This window comes from Emys orbicularis, chromosome 5 (assembly GCF_028017835.1).
Source record: "Emys orbicularis isolate rEmyOrb1 chromosome 5, rEmyOrb1.hap1, whole genome shotgun sequence".
Lineage (NCBI taxonomy): Eukaryota > Metazoa > Chordata > Testudines > Emydidae > Emys > Emys orbicularis.
In genome coordinates, this window is record NC_088687.1 from 37,001,211 (window position 1) to 37,021,384 (window position 20,174).

The window sequence follows — 20,174 nt, forward strand, 5'->3', positions numbered from 1 at the left end:
CGCCGTGCTCGTCGCTCACTGCTCCGCGGTTCGGTGGAAAAAAATCTAGATGAGAGTGCAAAAAATGTATCTTTAGTGACATGTTGCAACCAAGGCTTTTGTATGCCTTGAGGAGGTTTTCCACCAACAACCTGTAGTTGTCTGCCTTGTTGTTTCCGAGAAAATTTATTGCCACTAACTGGAAGGCTTTCCATGCCGTCTTTTCCTTGCCACGCAGTGCATGGTCAAATGCATCATCTCGAAGAAGTTCACGAATCTGAGGACCAACAAAGACACCTTCCTTTATCTTAGCTTCACTTAACCTTGGAAATTTTCCACAGAGGTACTTGAAAGCTGCTTGTGTTTTGTCAATGGCCTTGACAAAGTTCTTCATCAGACCCAGCTTGATGTGTAAGGGTGGTAACAAAATCTTCCTTGATTCAACAAGTGGTGGATGCTGAACACTTTTCCTCCCAGGCTCCAATGACTGTCGGAGTGGCCAATCTTTCTTGATGTAGTGGGAATCTCTTGCACGACTATCCCTTTCGCAGAGAAAACAGCAGTACTTTGTGTATCCAGTCTGCAGACCAAGCAAGAGAGCAACAACCTTCAAATCGCCACAAAGCTGCCACTGATGTTGGTCATAGTTTATGCACCTCAAAAGTTGTTTCATGTTGTCATAGGTTTCCTTCATATGGACTGCATGACCAACTGGAATTGATGGCAAAACACTGCCATTATGCAGTAAAACAGCTTTAAGACTCGTCTTCGATGAATCAATGAACAGTCTCCACTCATCTGGATCGTGAACGATGTTGAGGGCTGCCATCGCACCATCAATGTTGTTGCAGGCTACAAGATCACCTTCCATGAAGAAGAATGGGACAAGATCCTTTTGACGGTCACGGAACATGGAAACCCTAACATCACCTGCCAGGAGATTCCACTGCTGTAGTCTGGAGCCCAACAGCTCTGCCTTACTCTTGGGTAGTTCCAAATCCCTGACAAGGTCATTCAGTTCACCTTGTGTTATGAGGTGTGGTTCAGAGGAGGAGGATGGGAGAAAATGTGGGTCCTGGGACATTGATGGTTCAGGACCAGAAGTTTCATCCTCTTCCTCGTCTGACTCAAGTGAGAATGATTCTGGTGCATCAGGAACCGGCAGTCCTTCTCCGTGAGGTACTGGGCGTATAGCCGATGGAATGTTTGGATAATGCACAGTCCACTTTTTCTTCTTTGACACACCTTTCCCAACTGGAGGCACCATGCAGAAGTAACAATTGCTGGTATGATCTGTTGGCTCTCTCCAAATCATTGGCACTGCAAAAGGCATAGATTTCCTTTTCCTGTTCAACCACTGGTGAAGATTTGTTGCACAAGTGTTGCAGCATATGTGTGGGGCCCACCTCTTGTCCTGATCTCCAATTTTGCAGCCAAAATAAAGGTGATAGGCTTTCTTAACCATAGTGGTTATACTGCGCTTTTGTGATGCATAAGTCACTTCACCACAAACATAGCAGAAGTTATCTGCACTGTTCACACAAGTACGAGGCATCTCTGCTCACTTTGGCTAAACAGAAATGTGTCCCTTTGCAAAATCAAACACTGACAAATAAGAGAGCATGACACTGTATGATTTCTAGAGCTGATATAGGGCAATTTGTTCAGCAGAGTGATGTAAGCTTCGTTATGATTGCATCATCCATGACTTCTAGGAATAACATGCAACATTGCAATTCATATAATGTATGACGCAATACCAGCTTCAGATTGCATCATTCATTGTTTTGCCTAAAAAGCAAGTACTGTCCAAACCCAGTCATAGATTTATTCATAGATCCAGTCAAAGATGTATTTTAGTCATTTCTGGTTTAAATTGAGATCCCTTCCCTTTATAACTCACTTATCCTCCGCCATTCCCAAGTCAAGGGTCGTATATACTGACCCAATAGCATATCTTGAAAACTAGAGCCAATCAACAATTTTAAGCATCATTTTTGTTCTCAGTGACCCAGAATTAGTAAAGTTTGACTACATTTATTTCAGAAGCATTTTGGCTGTAGAGCAGTAAAATTGACCTGAGAAAGACCAACCTTTTCTGAGTTTCTTTAAAAAAAAAAAAAAAAAACCCACCAAAAATCTAATGCAAAAAGTTATAGCAATAGTAAGTATAATTTATGGGGTGTCAAATAATAGAAAATGGACCCATATAAACATTAGAACAAACAAAAAATTGTTTGGTTGTGCAGTTAAGGTTGCATCAGGACATATGCCAACTATTCAAAACCTTAAAAGCATGAAAATAAGAAGTTATGGGGAAATACTCTAGCTTTCCTTGTCACCATCACACATCATCCACAAAGCACTGATTTCCATCTCTAACAAATACCCATAAGCAATATGCACCCCAGCTTCATGCTACTCTAATGCAAAACTTTAAAAGCAACCTTGTACTCTCTTATATCAATGGTCACACAGGCCATTCATTTGGAAATTTATTCTGCTTTAACATTACTGAAATTACAACTAAGGTTTTCCCTTTGAAACTAAAAATTTCAATACCTATTTCAATAACATTTTCCATGTTTTTAAGAAAAATTTTGATTTTTTTAAAATCCATTAAAAATCGTGAAAAAAACCTAAATGTGGGTCAATAAGGTACACTTCCTTAAAATATTTCAAAATTATTTTCATTTTGAAGATAGGTTTTCATTTTTCAACCTGCTCTACTCAATAGAAATAAATAAGTAATATTTATACCTTTTAATTTTTCAAAGTGTAATACAAACATTGTCCTTCGAACTCGCCTGTGAAGTAAGTTAATATAGGAGAGTTGAAATGATAATTCAGGCGTTTCTGGCTCCTAGCGGTACATCACATGGCTTCTCCCATTCAAATACAGGCCCCAGTTATACAAGTAGTCCCTTACATGAGGATGGCTGCGTTCACACATAGGCTCAATGAAGTCTGTGGGGCTTCACAAGGGTCCACTTGCATGGAACAACTTGCTGGATCAGAATCACAGTTGGTAAAAAGTACAAAGTCTTTAACTATTCATCTCCCCTCCCATTCCCCCCCTCCCCAAAAACTCATTTTTTAAGGAAGGAGTAATTGTTGGTAATACCATATAGGAATAATGGAGAGTCTGGTATTCGCCTTTTGGTGTAGCGTGAAGCCTGGTCATGTACCTTGATGGGAGCTGAGGATTTTCTGATGCTCCTTGCCTGCCCCCAACAGACAAATTGTAAGTGTTTTTCAATTCCAGCTCTAACCAGGCAGAGCTTACTAAGACACAGAACCAGACCTTAAGAAAGCTGAGTCTGGAGGCCCAATAAGAAATGTGAAATAGGGCCATCCCACTTTAAAGGGAGTGGCATATGGCCAGGCATATTACGGCTGTACAATTCTGCCTCCTCCCCCCCCCCCCCCCCAAAAAAAAACCTAAAGACATTTTTAGCCTGATCCTGGAAATTTTTGTTCAAGATGGACAGAAAGAGCTGTTCTGATAGGTATGTTGGGATAAATTACATAGTCTGGGGGGATCCTGCCTTCCCAGGAAATTCATAAGATCTGTCCAAGATCTATAACCAATTTGATACTGACATGCGTCTGACGAAGTGGGTATTCACCCACGAAAGCTTATGCTCCAATACATCTGTTAGTCTTAAAGGTGCCACAGGACTCTCTGTTGCTTGATACTTTCAGTTACTTTAGGACAGTGGTGTTAGAGGTCTTAGAAGGCCAGCTTGATATAAATACCCATATATCTAGTACTGCATTTTGCTAGTCAGAAAAGAAATCAGAACAGCGAGAGTAGAGTGTCACAGAGTGTATGGAGAGGAGGGACAAGAATGGGGAATCCTCTCCTTATCTAATGTTAATTACATAGCCCAGTAAGTCTCTATATGAGGTAATAATTTGCAGTATATACATTCTATATATTTAAAAAATAAAAGAACACCTCAGCTATACCCCATGGCCTTGCAGGCATATAAGCTGTCATTGTCATAGAGGTCATGGGAATAAAAACAATCTTGAAGAGAGATTTAAATAAGGAAGGGTAGGGTTCTCTCCGACCAGTTTAGGACAGGAATTACATGAATGAAATAATACCTGAGTGGGGAGCAGTTGTGATGTCACAAAAAAGGGACTATGGCTTTATGCAGGGGAATAATGAAAATCTATGTAATGCAAAAACATGCTTGTATCACAATATCATGAGACAATCTCAAAATAGTGTGAAAATGTCACAAACACTCAATCATGTAACCACACAAATGATGACACATGGAAACACCATGATGATATGTAGAACCCCCGGCTCTCCCTTACTGCACCAACTCTGAAGAACAAAATAATGTTGCAACATAATGATGTAAAATTCACAATGGGTGGCAACCCTGGCGGAACTCCCAAGTAACAGCAACTTATTTTCATGCAAATAACCTTGGCAATAAACAGGAAAGAGAAATACATATGTCTCTCAATGTAACTTTTTTTTAAAAAGTCAGCATGACTTGATATGGGGTATCAAGAATGAGATGGGGGGGGCGTAAAGACAAGACTGGCAGATGTTTCTGTCCACTCCCACTGCTGGAACAGTGCTCTGTGTTATTATTATTAGCTATGCATTTCAAGACAGGTATCCTACTAGCCACTCTCTCCCACAACACAGGTCCCGGTAGGAGCAGGAGGGCTCTACATGGAGCACCCTGTAGGGGCGGGGCCAGCTTGTAGTACTGTATCTGACGCCGCACCAATATTTTTACTAGTGCAGCAGGTAATTTTATTTCCAAGTTTTCCAATGTTCCGCAGACCGTTTCCCCCTACGGAAAAGGCTGGAAGTTCTTCCTCAAGAACAGTCACCATGTCTTATGAACACCTCTAGCTTGTACACAGAGCGCCCTGAGAACACCCTGGGCGCGTTTCCCCGTTCGTTGCTTGTAGATGTAGGTGTGAGTTTTGCTATATCTGATGCATAACTGCACAATAACAACAGCCACACTGCCCAGGGACAAACAAACAGGGGTGGGGGTGGGACACTAGTGAGGGGTCACGTTTTCCCTCCTTCCCCAGGAAACTGTTTAGCGTCCGGACCGTCCTGCTGACGTTTCAAACACAGCGAGACTTTGTGGGGCCCATGTATTTGCATTGCAGACTCCCCTGACGCTTCTTACCGGGCTCCACCTCTCTGGGGTGACCGCTGCAAGCAAACGAGCAGCCCAGCGCCTCGCCGGCGGAGCGACGCTTCAGTCATCGCCCTAAGGGGGAGTGGCAGCCTGTCGCCCGGCCCTGAAGAGGCGGCTCCAGCGGCAGCGAGCGCGCATGCACCGGCTCGGGCGGCCCCTTTGAGGAGCACGCTTGGCAGGACTGAGGGGGAGGACCGGTTGCGGAGGCCCATGGCGAGCGGGGTAAGGCGCATGGAACGTTCCCCGGGAGGGGAGGAACGCGAGCGCTTCCCGCGGCCGCGCTCCCGGGCAGAGGGGGGGCTCGAGCAGGCGGGGAAGGGGGCTGCTGGGCGGGCAGCGCGGAGGGAGGCGGGAGGCTGGAGGCTGCCGTGCAGGAGGGCCGTGCCCTAGCTCGCTAGCTGGGCTGCCGGGGTGCTCCCAAGCGACCGCAGTGCTCTTCTGATCCGCACTGCCAGCAGGCGACCTGCTGGAGTTGCCCGGAGTTTTAGAGCAAGCAGGTATTTTCCATCTCCTAGAACTGGAAGGGACCTTGAAAGGTCACTGAGTCCAGCCCCATGCCTTCACTAGCAGGACCAAGGACTGATTTTGCCCCAGATCCCTAAGTGGCCCCCTCAAGGATTGAACTCACAACCCTGGGCTTAGCAGGCCAATGCTCAAACCACTGAGCTATCCCTCCCACCTCCTTAAATCACAGTACAGGAAGCTGGACATCGACGGTGTTCTTCCATAGAGTCCATTGCAGGAGGTTAACTTGTACTGTTGCTTTTTCTTAAGCTTTGCAATGCAAGCACACAGCATCGCTTAGAGTACAGCATGGAATTTATTATCTATCACTTCTGTTGTGGTAGCGGGCAAAGACCCCAGTTGGGAACACGGGTGTTAAGTGCTGTATACAATGCCATGGTCCTGTCCCAAAGAGCTTATGACCTGGAGTCCCAGTGAGTTCAATAGAATTGCACATATGCATAACGTTATTCATGTATGTGTCCGCAGGAGTGCGGGCCTAAGATGACAAGTAGCCTGGCACAGATAAGATCAGGGAGAAATATCCATGCATTCTTGACTCCTAAGAAGAACTATAATCATTATAAATGTGTTTGCCCCAAAGGGGTAAATATTTATACATCAATCTGGAAGGCTGGGTACATAATTAGTTGGAAAACTTGTTACTATCGTCTGCCTGTTTGACCCTTTGTGGTTGCTGTGAAAAAGATTGGTATATCAATCTATCCCTCAGGGGTTCTCAAACGTCATTGCACTGAGACCCTCTTCTGACAACAAAAGTTATTACAGGATCCCAGGAATGGGGACTGAAGCCTGAGCCTGCACAAACCCTGCTCCCTGGATGAGGGTGCCAAAGCTGAAGCCCAAGGGCTTCCGCCCCAGGTGGTGGGGCCTCAGCAAGTCTAAGCCAGCCCTGGCGACCCCATTAAAACGGGATCGCGACCCACTTTGGGGTCCTGGCCCACAGTTTGAGAACTGCTGCTCTACAGCTATAAGATCAGCAGATACTGTTCACCCAGTGACAATGAGTTGGCCATTTCACGTAACTTTCAAAATCTCTTGAGAGTCTAACTCTACACACTGCTTTCTTCCCCTCAACTGCATCCTACATCACCAGTCTGTCTGAGTAGGTCAAATAATTAAATGATTGCCCAGACAGTGAAAGCTTGTCCTACCAACTGTTCCAAAATAAGATGCAACTTCTACAACTGTTCTAGTGGGCTCAGCTGTAATGGCATAAACAGAAAATGATTGTGTGTTTGGAGGGCTAGCTTGATTGAATTAATAAAGATACTGTTTTGATGCTAATATCTGTAATAAAGAACAAGAAAAATACAGCAAATAACCTTTTTCAAATGTTGTCTTCAGAGCCTCTCAATGAAGCAACAGAAAATTAAATTTCAGCCTAATAATTTCTTAACAAAACTTTGATTCCCTAATTTCAGTTTTTAATATTCCGGGGGCCTGGATAAACATTAACTACCTATTATTTCAAGTCTCCTCTATAAAGGCTACACTTTTAGACTGAACAGCATGTTGTAGACTGAGAGGTACTTGGAATGAGCCTTCTGCAATATCTTGTCATATCCTTTTTTTGCTTTTTATTTTTAGAGGTATTTATGCAGGGAAAACTAGGAACTTCTACCTTTTTTTTTTATTGTAAATTTAAGATGTGTAATGTTTGTTCAGTGAATGTTCACAGCCAACTATTAAGGTCTACATCTATTCTATAACTTTTATTTTTTAAGCCATCTCTTTCTTTAAATAATCCATACCCATTCACATTTTGAAAACATTTACTCTTAAATCCTCACATTTGAGAGAATGAATCAGTTTTCATATTGTGGAAAAGGGCTTAATTGAAAACTCCCAAGTTATTTACTGGTTGACAGTTCCTCTTGTACTTTGATCCCTAGAAATTAACTAGATTTCCTGGCAAACTTTCAGGAGTTTAGTCACAATTCCCCAAGTGCAAAGCAGTGTAACTTGTTGGTTTCTATGCAGCTGCTTTCCCAAAGTTAATATATCACATTTATTATATGCATACAGACAATAATGCAGAATAAACTAGCCTGAAGTTTGTGAAAAGGGCTGGGAAAGAAGTAACAAAGGCCTTTTATGCTTGGGGGAAGTTGATTGTTATGGCTATTCCAGTATAAGGTAACTATTTTGGAATAGCTCCCCCATGTTGGCACTCAGTTTTGGAATAATTACTCTGTTCACAAAGCAATAGTTATAGCTATGCCAGTCAATTTCCCTGTGCAGACAAAGCCTTAAATTCAGCTTCAAAGTTCATTAGAACAGGCCTCTGTGGCAAGCTATTGCATGTAGCATTTCACTGAAAAAGATGCTGCCTTGTGTGGTTAAAAAGGAGAATAATTTAGGTTAACAGATATACTACCAGCATAAGATTTTTCCATAGCTCCTCAGACAATTGAACTGAAGCTCATCAGACTTTTAAAAAGGGAAATCTAAGAGCAGTCCAGATCCTCATTCTCACAGGACCCAATTCTGCTCTTGGTTGCATGGATGTAACTCCTGCTGACTTCCTTAGCTGGAAGTGCATCCATGTAACTGGAGGCAGAATTGGAGCCATTGATTCAAAAAAATGTTGCTTTTTCAAGAATCTAAGTTCTGTTTATCTTTAAAATGTTTCTACCCTACTTGATTGAAAAAGTGAGCTTCCTCAGATAAATAAATGCAGTGTAGTCTTAGGGTGAAATTCATCCATGATGCTGAAGCCTACACAGAGTCTTGGTTGTGGGCAGTTCTGCTGGCAGAGTGGTCACACAGAAGTAAGTATCTGTGCATCCCCTATGCATTGCATAAAAGTTCTCTGTGCAGGCCACATTAGTCTGCTGCAGAAAGCCACAATGGGAGCAGGCTGGGTGGGGGGCAACAGATTGACCTCTGTGTTGATCCAAACTCTTATGTGAGACAAATGGCTTAACTGAATTTTCCAAGTTTTGAAATCTTGATTATGTGTACTGCTGGCACTAGCTACAGAAAAACACCATGTGCCTCACATAAATGCTGATTGTTTATTTTAAAATGTCACTAGCATTATCTAACATTTTTCATATGACTCTTCCCCCCCCCCCCCCCCATTACCACAACATACTGTCTTCAAAGTACTAAAATAACACTTTTAAGTCTTGGTGGTTCTTGTTTAAGTTCCTGAAAGCAAATGTAGGGCGACTGTCCCTTTGTTCTAAAGTCATTGGGAGTTGAGGGAAGGATCTGACCTATAACTTCATATCTGGGATTATTTCCAAAAATTAGTAGCCTTTCTTTTGTTTTTCCCGCCAGTGCACAAGAATTATTATAAATGAACAGTGCAATAACTCTGCTCTTCTTTCTCATTTAGGTTATTAAATGCAAGGCCGCTGTTGCCTGGGAGGCAGGTAAACCACTCTCTATAGAAGAGGTAGAGGTTGCACCACCAAAAGCACATGAAGTCCGTATTAAGGTAACTTAAGCAAATGTTTATGGCCTGCTTTACGCGTTGTACTTTGGGAGACCAAATAATAAAGCTGAATAATTTGTTTGCCCTTGTAGGAAAAAATGTTGAATTTACAGTGTTTGTGTTATCTGTTTGTTTGAAACCTAGACTCTAAAGAAAATGATGGTGTCTGGTTTTTGGGATGGCATAAAATGAAATGGCTGCTGGTCTGAGGCCTAACACTTATTTTGGTCTTGGGCCAAAGCCTAAAAATCACTGCTGTTCTGAGGGATCAGTAGCAATTTCAATCCATCTGAGTGAGAAACATGTGCTTTTTCCCAATGGAAACCTGACCTCATTCATTTATTTATTTTAATTTTTCAAACTGTATGTGACATTCAGTGCTAGCTATTTCAGTTCATAATTTATCAGACCTCAAACTCATCACTGTGATTAGCATCTTGCACACTCCAGATCTTCACTTCTGATTCTAACAAGACTTTTAATAGGCAGTATCTCCCAAACTAATATATAGGGTGCAATGTGCCTCCGTGCAAAGAGTCCACATGAGGTCCTGTGTGCTACTTAACACTTCTATTAAGAACTTACATTGGATTTATGCGGTGCTTATAATGTTATATGGACCCTCTCTACAGGGTGATTTTTTTTTTTTCACTGTTGAAGATTGATCCCATTTGAAATCTGGGGTACCACGTTGTTTTCAAATCACATAGAGCACTGGCTTTAGTAGATCTTGAGCCAGCAGCTGCCAATTTTACATCAGTACTGAAGGGATGAGAATCAAGCAGAGATCAAAGCAATGTGATTATTTTTTCAGGTCCAATATATCTTGTGAGTTGCTGGAGCTAAAAACACTTTGGTTAAACTACTACAAAAGTCTTCAGAATCAGTGAATTCATCCTGGCACTAGTCTTGGATTACTGACCAGGAAAAATATTTCAATACCGGTTATCTCTTTAGATTCTCCTTCGTTACCTCCAGAATATTTCAGATTATTATATTCCTTTAGGTTGTTGCCACTGCTGTCTGTCACACAGATGCCTATACGCTGAGTGGTGCTGATCCTGAGGGGTGTTTCCCAGTGATTTTGGGTCACGAAGGAGCAGGAATTGTGGAGAGTGTTGGGGAAGGAGTAACTAAATTAAAACCAGGTAGGAAAACATTTGACTCTTCACAAGCGCTTTTTCTAATTTCTTTGGAAATCTTGCTTCACGAGAATAAATTGCTCCAACTTGTCCACTGAAAAGCAGAATTAGCGAGCTGCCGTGATGTTTTTGTTGGAGTATACCTGCCTAAAATTTTCCTTTATGCGGGTGGTCCAATACTAGCCTAACTAATTTGCTCTTGGTTTACTATTCAGAAGAGAGTAGTTTACAGGATTATGATGTAATACTGTATGGATAAACTATTTGTGTTCTAAAAGTGTCAGTTGTTTTTAACCAATTGAACAATTAGAGATAACAGCTGTCTAGATATTCTGTTTTTTCCATATAGGTTTTACATCTTTGTTCCTATTTGTTCTTGTTTAACTTTAGATGGAAATTGTTTATTCAGACATGAGATGAATCAGGGTTTTTTTTATACACAGCACTTTACAAAACCTGTACTTTGTCATTCTATATTTGTAAGTGCATTGGAGACTTCAAATGCACAAATAAGACTGCATGAATGATTGCCCCCATTAAAATGTCATGGTATTGACCATGTTAACATTTGACCACATACCAAATGTGTGTATGTTTCTTTCATATTATCCTTTCAGCATTTAAACAGCTAGTCATGTGAAATGTTTCTCTCATTATGTTCCCTAGGTGACACAGTCATCCCACTGTACGTCCCACAATGTGGAGAATGCAAGTTCTGTTTGAACCCTAAAACCAATCTCTGCCAAAAGATAAGGTTGATGCACTTTTTTCTTGATACACACGGAACAATAATTGTTCAGTGTAGCTCACTTATGTAACAAAGTTAACTGAATTTGTATCAGATTGTTTTGACTTCATGTACCATCTGATTAAATACAGAGCAAGGTCACTTAGTTGGAAAGGTGTATGTTTTACGTTTGTTATGCAATACCCATTTTTTCTCCCTTTTTTCAAGGCTTAGTAGTCGGTTTTTTGGTCTCCTTTTCTGGTCTTACTTAAATTCACTTCTTTGTGTGTGGCTGTGATACTGTGCTATGAATACTATCATTTGTCAAGGTATCTAGTAATGGAGGATGTATTCAAAATTCTGTTTGATTCAAGTGGTAGCTTATCATAGAAAATTATTGCCCTTTGAATGAAGAAAGAATGACTCGCTGTGGTCAATATGTTCAACCCAAGGAACAGTAGTTCTCCCTTTATAAACAAGAATCACAGTCTGTTTTCTACCCTTTAAAATGTCTTTGTCCTAAAATGTGATGCACTTCAGTTAGCCTTTGCTAAGTTGTTGCATGTTTAGATCTCAGTCATGTAAACCAGTGGCTCTCAAGCTTCCCAGACCACTGTACCCCTTTCAGGAGTCGGATTTATCTTGTGTACCTCCAAGTTTCACTTCACTTAAAAACTACTTGCTTACAAAATCAGACATAAAAATACAAAAGTGTCACAGCACAACCCTATTATACTGAAAAATTGCTCACTCTCATTTTTACCATATAATTATAAAATAAATCAATTGGAATATAAATATTGTACTTACATTTCAGTATATCATCTATAGAGCAGTATAAACAAGTCGTATGAAATTTTAGTATGTACAGACTTCGCTAGTGCTTTTTGTGTAGCCTTTTTGTTGTAAAACTAGGTAAATATCTAGATGAGTTGATGTACCCCCTGCAAAACCTCTGCATACCCCCAGGGCCACATGTACCCCTGGTTGAGAACCACTGATGAAAGCCACTCAGCCAGCAGCAGAGCTCCAGCAGTTATGGTAGCTACCATTTTAGCAGACCCAGATTAAATCGCAAGTAAACACTAGCATGACCTCATAGTTTCCATTCATGCATACCACAAAACCACTATCCACTATGATGGGATTGGCAGAGGCTGCTCAGAAGAGACTTGGGATATGTCTATACTGCAATCACAGGATGTGATTTTTTTTTAGTTCATGTAAACGTAGCCAGGCTAGCTTGATTAAGGCTAACTAGGGAACCGGTAGCACTGAAGCCACGGCAGTACGTGCCTCTGGGCAGGTAAACAAGCCTGCTCAGAACCCTGAGTAGTTACTTGGGTGGCTACCCCATGCTGAAGCCTGTGCTGCCTCAGCGTCACTGCTCGGATACCCAAAGTAGCTAGAGTAAAGCTAGTTCAGGTATGACTGCACAAATTGCAAATCATACCCCACCATTGCAGCATAGGCATACCCTGGGACTAAAAGAACAGAGGATACAGTGGGGCAGGAGTGGGGTATGTTGGAAAGAGCAGTTATGGTTTATAGGCATTGTGTAGTTTCCTGAATGTCTGTGTCAGAGTGCTGTTAGGTCCTGCTTCATCAAAGCACTTAAAGTGCTTACGTCCCACTGAAATCAGTGGGACTTAATTCATCAAAGTTCTTAAGAATGCATTTGAGGCTTTGGAGCGTGATCCAAAGCCCGTTAAAGCCAGTAGAAAGATTGCAACAGGCCTGTAGTCTCTAACTTTCATGAACTCAAGCTTTACTTAAATGTCTTCAAAATTTTGACTCTACGGGTAATCGTGTACCTAAATCTCCATGCACTGCTCAGAAACTGTACCACTTGATGGAAATTAAGTCACTTCCTAGACTCTCTCCTATCACTTTCTGTGACACTGCATTAAATATCATTTGTTGTATTGTGTTTTTTCAGAGTTACCCAAGGAAAAGGACTGATGCCCGATGGTACCAGCAGGTTCACCTGCAAAGGGAAGCAAATTTACCACTTCATGGGGACTAGCACCTTCTCTGAATACACCATTGTGGCTGACATCTCTGTGGCTAAAATTGATGCTGCTGCTCCTCTGGATAAAGTTTGCCTATTGGGCTGTGGAATTTCAACAGGCTATGGCGCTGCCATCAACACTGCCAAGGTATGGAGCCTAGCTGCTCACTCACTCTTCCCCGTAACTGTGGCTAATGACATTAAACTGGAAATAAAGTACTGCTATGAAAATCTGTTAAGGCTGGGCTTGGAGAAAGTAAGACCAGAGGAACAGTCACTGAGTGGGAGAAGGGACATGTGCTCACCACTTCCTTCCTTCCTTCCTCTTCCACTGCCAAATTTGACAGGGAGCCAGACCTAGTAGGAAACAGGAAGATTGACCTGGGCTTCCCACCTGTTTAGCCTCAGCAGACAAAGTCAGATCAAAACCCCTGTTCCTCCTTCTCCCAGCTCTTTTTGTGCAGAGTGGGGTAGAGGAAGTATGTCTTGATGGAGGCAAGTGGATGTGGAGAGGACCTACCTTGAACTGTTCAGGGATTTGTTTGTGGATGGATATTATGGGTCAGTTGGGGTTACCTTATAGTAAGGACAGACTTGTACATATTGACAAGGTTGGCAATGATCTCTGCTTCCACCTGTTCTCATGCCACCATCCCATTACGTGTCAAGTTCTCCCTCTTTGTTTGGGGGAAGGGGGGAGAAAACCGTCCCACGGTTCTAGTGGAGACCCTGAGCCATTGCCCACCTTTTGGGCAAGGAGTAAACTTAGCCCATTATAGCCCTTCAAAAACAATTCATAGACCAGAAAAATCTCTGGCTTACTTCCCTACCTCTGCGCGATAATGACTCGCAACTTTGGATTTTTATTCTTTATTTTTCTTAATATTTAAATAATCTGGATTTTTCACACACATGGAAGGATGTGTTTTTTCTTTCCTCCCTCCTGAACAGATTTCTCTTGCTTTGTTAGGTGGAACCTGGTTCTACCTGTGCTGTCTTTGGATTGGGAGGAGTTGGGCTGGCAGTTATTATGGGCTGTAAAGTGGCTGGAGCTTCCCGGATCATCGGCGTTGATCTCAACGAAGATAAATTTGCCAAGGCTAAAGAGTTTGGAGCCACTGAGTGCATCAACCCTCAGGACTTCAAGAAGCCCATACAGGAGGTGCTGGTTGAGCTTACTGATGGTGGAGTGGACTACTCTTTTGAGTGCATTGGGAATGTTGGTGTCATGGTAAGCATACACACGGTAGTACTGAAAGGGAAGTTTAACTATGACTTGGGATAGTTAATTACCTTAAAAGAAAGACAAGCCCCTTTCTGTTTACAAGGGAGCATTCTATCATCTTTCTTTTCTATCGAGAGTAGCCTGGTACTACTTATACAGTAGACTAAAAGGGTCTATTTCAACCAATCCTAATTATAAAATGAAAGACAAGTTACTGCTTAGGTGGAAAACAGCGCCTTTGTTCTAAAATATAATTATTGGAAAAAAATTAGTCATGCAAGCGCTGACAGTGCTGAAAAACAAAATATCAGCAAATATACTCCCTGTGATTTCATATTTTCACCTTTCATCCCACATGACAAACTAAATGCCTTAATTACAATATTGCTAGGAAGTAACGCTAGGTGGAAAATAATTCTTTCAGTAACAGCATAGACCAGGTTGTTCTTTCGAAGTACAATCCAGCATCCATTGAAATAGACAGACTCCATTTGACTCCAGGTGGGAGATGGGACTGCACCGTGTTTTAAAAACAAACAAAAAAAGTGTGGGGCAAGGTGTGGGAATATTGGCCATTTTACCAGTTAAATTATATATACACTTGTCAGAATTTTTTTCTTAACTAGATACAGCATCACTGACACTTACTCTCAATGTTAAAAAAAATGGTGAAATCTGTCAGGCTACATAGCATCAATATATAATAGATGCTTCTTACCAGTGATTAGCTTTATTTTTTTCTGTCTAAAGAGGGCTGCCTTGGAATCCTGTCACAAAGGCTGGGGAGTCAGTGTGATAGTTGGAGTAGCTGCTGCTGGTCAGGAGATCTCTACCCGTCCCTTCCAACTAGTAACAGGTCGCACGTGGAAAGGGACTGCCTTTGGAGGTAACTTTCTGGCAGACTGATAATCTCTCTTATCTACTAAAAAAAAGAGGGGAAAAGTACGGTCTTCCTCTGTATTTGTGCGAGAAACTGGTTCCTATCAAGTCATTCTTAGTGAATGTGATACTGTTTTTTCAAATATAACCTTTTATAAATAATTGTCCCCCACAGACAAGCTGTAAATGATCAGCCTTCTGTTGCACATTATGAATTTAAAATGCAAGTAGCAGCCATAATGGGAGAATTTCTCCTGTGCAGTTCTATAGCTGTATCATGGTTGAGGTGCAAATAATCACTTGAAGACTTGAGCATTAACAAGAACGGCTCACCTGGGAAATGGGGAATAATGTAAACATGTTTGTGTAAGTAACTGCACTGTTTAGTCACTGAGCAAATGGAATCATTGAGCTCTGTTGTGAGGATGCATAGCTTGGGGGGGGGGGGGGGGGGTTACACAGTAAAACGGGGGATCCTTTAAGAAGAAACTGTTTAGACATAATTCAGGAATGAAAAGCTGCTGGAGTCTTCGCAAAGTGCCATTTTTATGCAACTCTCTTCCACTCAAGACAAAGCTGTGCTGTGGTCTCGTTCTAAAATACACAAATGTAAAACAGGAAGAGGGCTCAGAGCCAGTTTTCTGAGGTGATCTCCGCTAGACATTGAACACAGATCCCTGCAGTGAAAAGTAATGCACTTCACAAATGAGGACCTCCATTTTGACTGGTCATTTTAGCTGGACTTGTGCATTCTTTACTCCAGTGCTATTCTACAGCCAGATGGGTATGGATATTATGACATGATCCCAGGATCTCTCTCATACAAAGAAAACTGAGCTTTAATGACTAATACTATTGGGGGGCAGGGTTGATACATTTTATTTCCTACCTCTGCCCTAGTATGGTTTTGAATTTCCTGGGTAAAAAAAGTTTTTGTTTTTTTTTCAGGTTGGAAGAGTGTAGAGAGTGTACCAAAGCTGGTGGCTGAATACATGTCAAAAAAGATCAAAGTTGATGAATTTGTGACTCACACTCTGCCTTTTGACAAAATTAATGAGGCTTTTGAACTGATGCATGCAGGGAAGAGGTAGGTTTAAATGTCTTATGTCCGTAACATTGAATAGCTCAATAGTTTGTAGGGCACTGCTATGTTCCTCGTCTCTAGCTACCTGTTGTTCTGACCCTCCTCCCCCTACCCATGCATCCCCTTCGTGTTTCAGATATGCTGTGTGAAGTGCCATGCAGTAAGTGTGTTCATACACAACTAGAGAAACTCATTGCTCACTCCCTGTTCCTAGGTTAGTGCTGCAACATCAACCTCTATTTTGGGTGGGGACAGGTGAAAGGCAAGGAAAATTACAATGGTTGGTGTTTGAGCAGAGGAGGAAACAAACCATAAACTGGAAAAAGAAAGAACTAAAGCCATAAAGGACAAAAATAAAAAAAGCTAACTTCAAGCACCAGAATAAAAGTAAAGACCGAGAAGGAAATAACAAAAGAAAGTACTTGGATATTAAAATCTCAAACTTAATTCAGAACAGTTAGCATTTTAGATTACACTAGAACTTCAGAGTTACAAACTGACCAATCAACCACATTCCTCATTTGGAACTGGAAGTACACAATCAGACAGCAGCTGACCAAAGACAAAAAAAAAAAATCGCAAATACAGTACAGCACTGGTAAACGTAAACTACTACAAAAATAAAGGGAAAGCAGCATTTTTCTTCTGAATAATAAAATTTCAAAGCTGTATTAAGTCAATGTTCAGTTGTAAACTTCTGAAAAAGCAAAATTTTGTTCAGATACAAACCACCTCCATGCCTGTGTTCATAACTCAGTCTACTGTACTTCATTAAATAGATTTAAATTTCATGTTCCTCAATGTATTTTAAATAATTGGCTGATTGTTAATATTGAATCTAACCTAGCTATCATCTGGTAGTGAGCTGTTAATGTCCAGTTTACATTTATTAACATGCTGGAGTTGTTCTGTCCTTATCTTGTTCACCAATGGATTTTTTCCCCCTAACATGTGACTGGAGGCAGAACTAAAGAACCTTCAGTCACTGGCTGTGACTTAACTCTGCCCATGTTATCTTACCCGGAGTTTCTTCTCGGCTCAGGTAAATGGCAAAATTGTGCTGCCGTTTGCAAAGCAAGCTTCAGCTATAGCAATAAGTAAATTCAAGACACTTTTCCTCAGGAAAGGCGAACTGAGGCTCTCATTGAGCTTGGTGCAAGCCTGAAGGAAAAAACATGAACATTATTTATAGATTGTGAATCAGCGCAGGAGCAATTCTGCCACCTGGTGAATACCAAACGACATATCACAAAAGCATAATACACAGTCCAGGATCTGTTCCAGTCATAGTATATCCCTGGCAACCTTTGTGAAAGGGATGGTCTGGTTCTCTCCCTGTAAAGCAAAGGCTGGATCCACTCATGGATTTTATATAACATTTCTCTTTGCACGTGAAGGAGAAGAGAGCCTGTCCATAGACACAATGGCAGAATCCACAGCTGTGACTTAGAGCCTAAGAAGGTTTAACTCAAAGGAAAAGGCAACATCCAGTTTCAGTCTTAGAAATAGCATTAAGTTTTGTTCTCCAAGCTGATGAGTTCCATGCCTATAAGTCAAAGGCCAGACTACTGGGAATTCATCAGGATAGTAAGTGAGAGCTTTAAATCCAACTCCTAATTGAGTTTCTAAACAATCTGTATGAAATAGCTATCTTTCCCCCTAGAAATAAAAGCAGGATTAATAAATGGTCCAGGTCACCTACCTCTTAAGAGCATGGATAAATGGAGAAGGGGAAAATCAATTGGTGGACATGATAGGAATCAGACAAACTTTTTTTTTTTTTTTACTAGTAATTAAATTTTATATTCTCTAACACTGACAACTGCAGACACTGCATTGCCCACGCATATCCAATTAACTTGTAGGAAATGAGACTTAAAACGTATCAATTTATAACTATTTAGTGCACTTCTGTGCTCCCATGTAAGCACCCTCTGAAATTTAAATAGAGAAAGCTGTTTTAAATTCAGGCTGTGGAAGAAGAAAATGCATTTAAAGCCATCCATTTGACTCAGTTGACAAACGGTCACAAATACTGAAAATTGACTTTAGAACTTGTATAGGTTTTTTTTTATAAATATTCTCAAATCTAAATTTAGTGTGGAAGAACATATTTACATCTTTGAAGTGAGCGTTTAAAGAGTATAATGTAGGGAATTGAAGACATTAACCAACATGACTGACCGGTTTCTCAACTTACCAGATAACTCAGATTAAAAAAAGGAAATATTAATTTGAGAGAGAGGAGGATGGGAGGCTTGTTCTTAGATGAGATGTAGGATTAAACAACATTTCAAAAACAGAGGTGAAAGTCTTATTATTGATACCTATTTTTGTCTTGTTTTTTTCCTTTGTTGAAGCATTCGAAGTGTCCTGAAATTTTAAGGGTCCGGAAGATGGAACCTGCCAGTCTTAGGACTATGCTGTGTCTACTAGTTAATGGAGCTGTTTGAAGACGTGTAGGATCAGCTGGAGAGAAAATTCAGTTGTGATGGGAAAACCATCTGCTTTAGGATCATAGTCTCTATTAAATCATAGGTAACCTGATCTCAGACTAATGATAAATACTAAATCCAGTTATGAAACTAATGCTGGTTGTGGTCATGAAATTAATGTTTTATTCTATACTCGTCATTCCTGAATTCTGACAGTGCCTAAATCTTTAACGCTGCTTGGTAGTTTTTTTTGTAACCACCACCTAGAAACTTTCATTCCTCTACAGTCATTAATGTGTTTTCCCTACTTCTAAAAAGTTATTAGATGGACTACGTAAGACCTAAAGATCTGTGGGTTGCAGATGTGTACAGAGAAACTCCCTCCCCATGCAAAATGGGGTGGGGAGAAGACCCAGCTGTATCTGCAACAACTTCCTAATCCTCATGAGGGGGGATCTTCCTGCAGTGCTCATCAGCAGTAAAAGTTAAATGTTGCAGTTAAGTTCTCACATTGCAGACAACCCCATGGATGGAGTATTTTATACCATTTTATTCGTTCAGAGCTAGGTTTTTTTTCAACCATCGCCATTAGACTCTTATCATGGGAAGCTTAGTTTCTGCAGATGACTGGGCTGCCAGTGAACTACTGCACTACAGGCTGAAGCTGACCGTATCCTTCATAGTACAGTCTAAGGAGACAACCTCTGAGTAAACTCCTCTCCTAACTTAACTGCTGTGGAACCCAGAGGCATGGGAGAGGGTGATTTAAATCAAGGCCCAACACCCAGCCAACCTGTTGCCGCTGCTGTAACTAGCCCTACTTCAAAAACAAAACTTGTCTAAGACTTACCCTTTATTTTGAAAAAACATTAAAACTAGTCAAAGGTTTCTGTGACATTGTTACAGTCTGAGGCCCAAAGCCACAGCTGTGTGGGCTGTGATTTATCTGCTCTTACTGAAAGTGAGGTAATGAAAGTGCCCTCCTTGCAACAATAATGTTGAAGGAAAACTGAGCACTGTGTAGAAAGTGATTTTGGGGATTCACTTCCTTCCTCCTGGCCAATAAACTGCTGCCCTAGCATGAGTGTATAGGGCAATCTGTAGTAAATCTGACCAACTCTAAGGGCTGGACTAAGTAACATGAACATCCCATGGTAACTTCACAAGAATCTTTCTGGTTGTTCCACTCCTGCTTCATTTCCCATTTGGCTAATTACCGTCTACTGTGCTGGGCATATGCCTTCTGTTCCTGTGCTGTAGTGTTACAGTTAACCAACTGTCAGCAGATCAGCAGTAAATAAAGTATGGTGAAGGCCTTGTAGCAGATAGTACAATGGAAATCCTACACTATCATTCCATACACCTGGCTATAGATTCATATTCAATTTAGTCTAGTGTTTAAACATGGTTTCACACTGACAAAAGTTTTAGAAGGAACTACCTGATTCACTTATAACTAGGCTGTAGTTCTGTTAGACTTAAAGCTTTCTCTGGTCTTGCATCTATACAGTTCTAAGGAAAAATTAAAGTAGG

At 41.2% G+C, this 20,174-nt stretch overlaps 1 protein-coding gene across 2 annotated transcripts; it reads left to right on the forward strand.

Annotated features, from left to right (window-relative positions):
• The first annotated feature begins 5,310 nt into the window (after nt 1-5,310).
• On the forward strand, nt 5,311-18,826 carry LOC135879754 (alcohol dehydrogenase class-3). 2 transcript variants are annotated; one of them, XM_065405816.1, is made up of 9 exons: nt 5,311-5,390; nt 9,040-9,141; nt 10,145-10,286; nt 10,947-11,034; nt 12,947-13,166; nt 13,989-14,249; nt 14,994-15,129; nt 16,071-16,209; nt 18,567-18,826. In XM_065405816.1, the coding sequence occupies exons 1-9, from the start codon at nt 5,379-5,381 to the stop codon at nt 18,589-18,591; spliced, it is 1,125 nt and encodes a 374-aa protein (XP_065261888.1). In that variant the 5' UTR covers nt 5,311-5,378; the 3' UTR covers nt 18,592-18,826. The 2 variants fall into 2 exon arrangements, with proteins under 2 accessions (XP_065261888.1, XP_065261887.1); XM_065405815.1 differs by lacking the exon at nt 18,567-18,826 and adding an exon at nt 16,421-16,719.
• The last annotated feature ends 1,348 nt before the right edge of the window (nt 18,827-20,174 follow it).

Bases quoted from the DNA above. Each gene is read 5' to 3' on its own strand.
- LOC135879754 (XM_065405815.1), top strand. The intron at 11,035-12,946 runs GTTGATGCACTT...GTGTTTTTTCAG, and splicing joins AATCTCTGCCAAAAGATAAG to AGTTACCCAAGGAAAAGGAC. The intron at 13,167-13,988 runs GTATGGAGCCTA...TTGCTTTGTTAG, and splicing joins CTGCCATCAACACTGCCAAG to GTGGAACCTGGTTCTACCTG.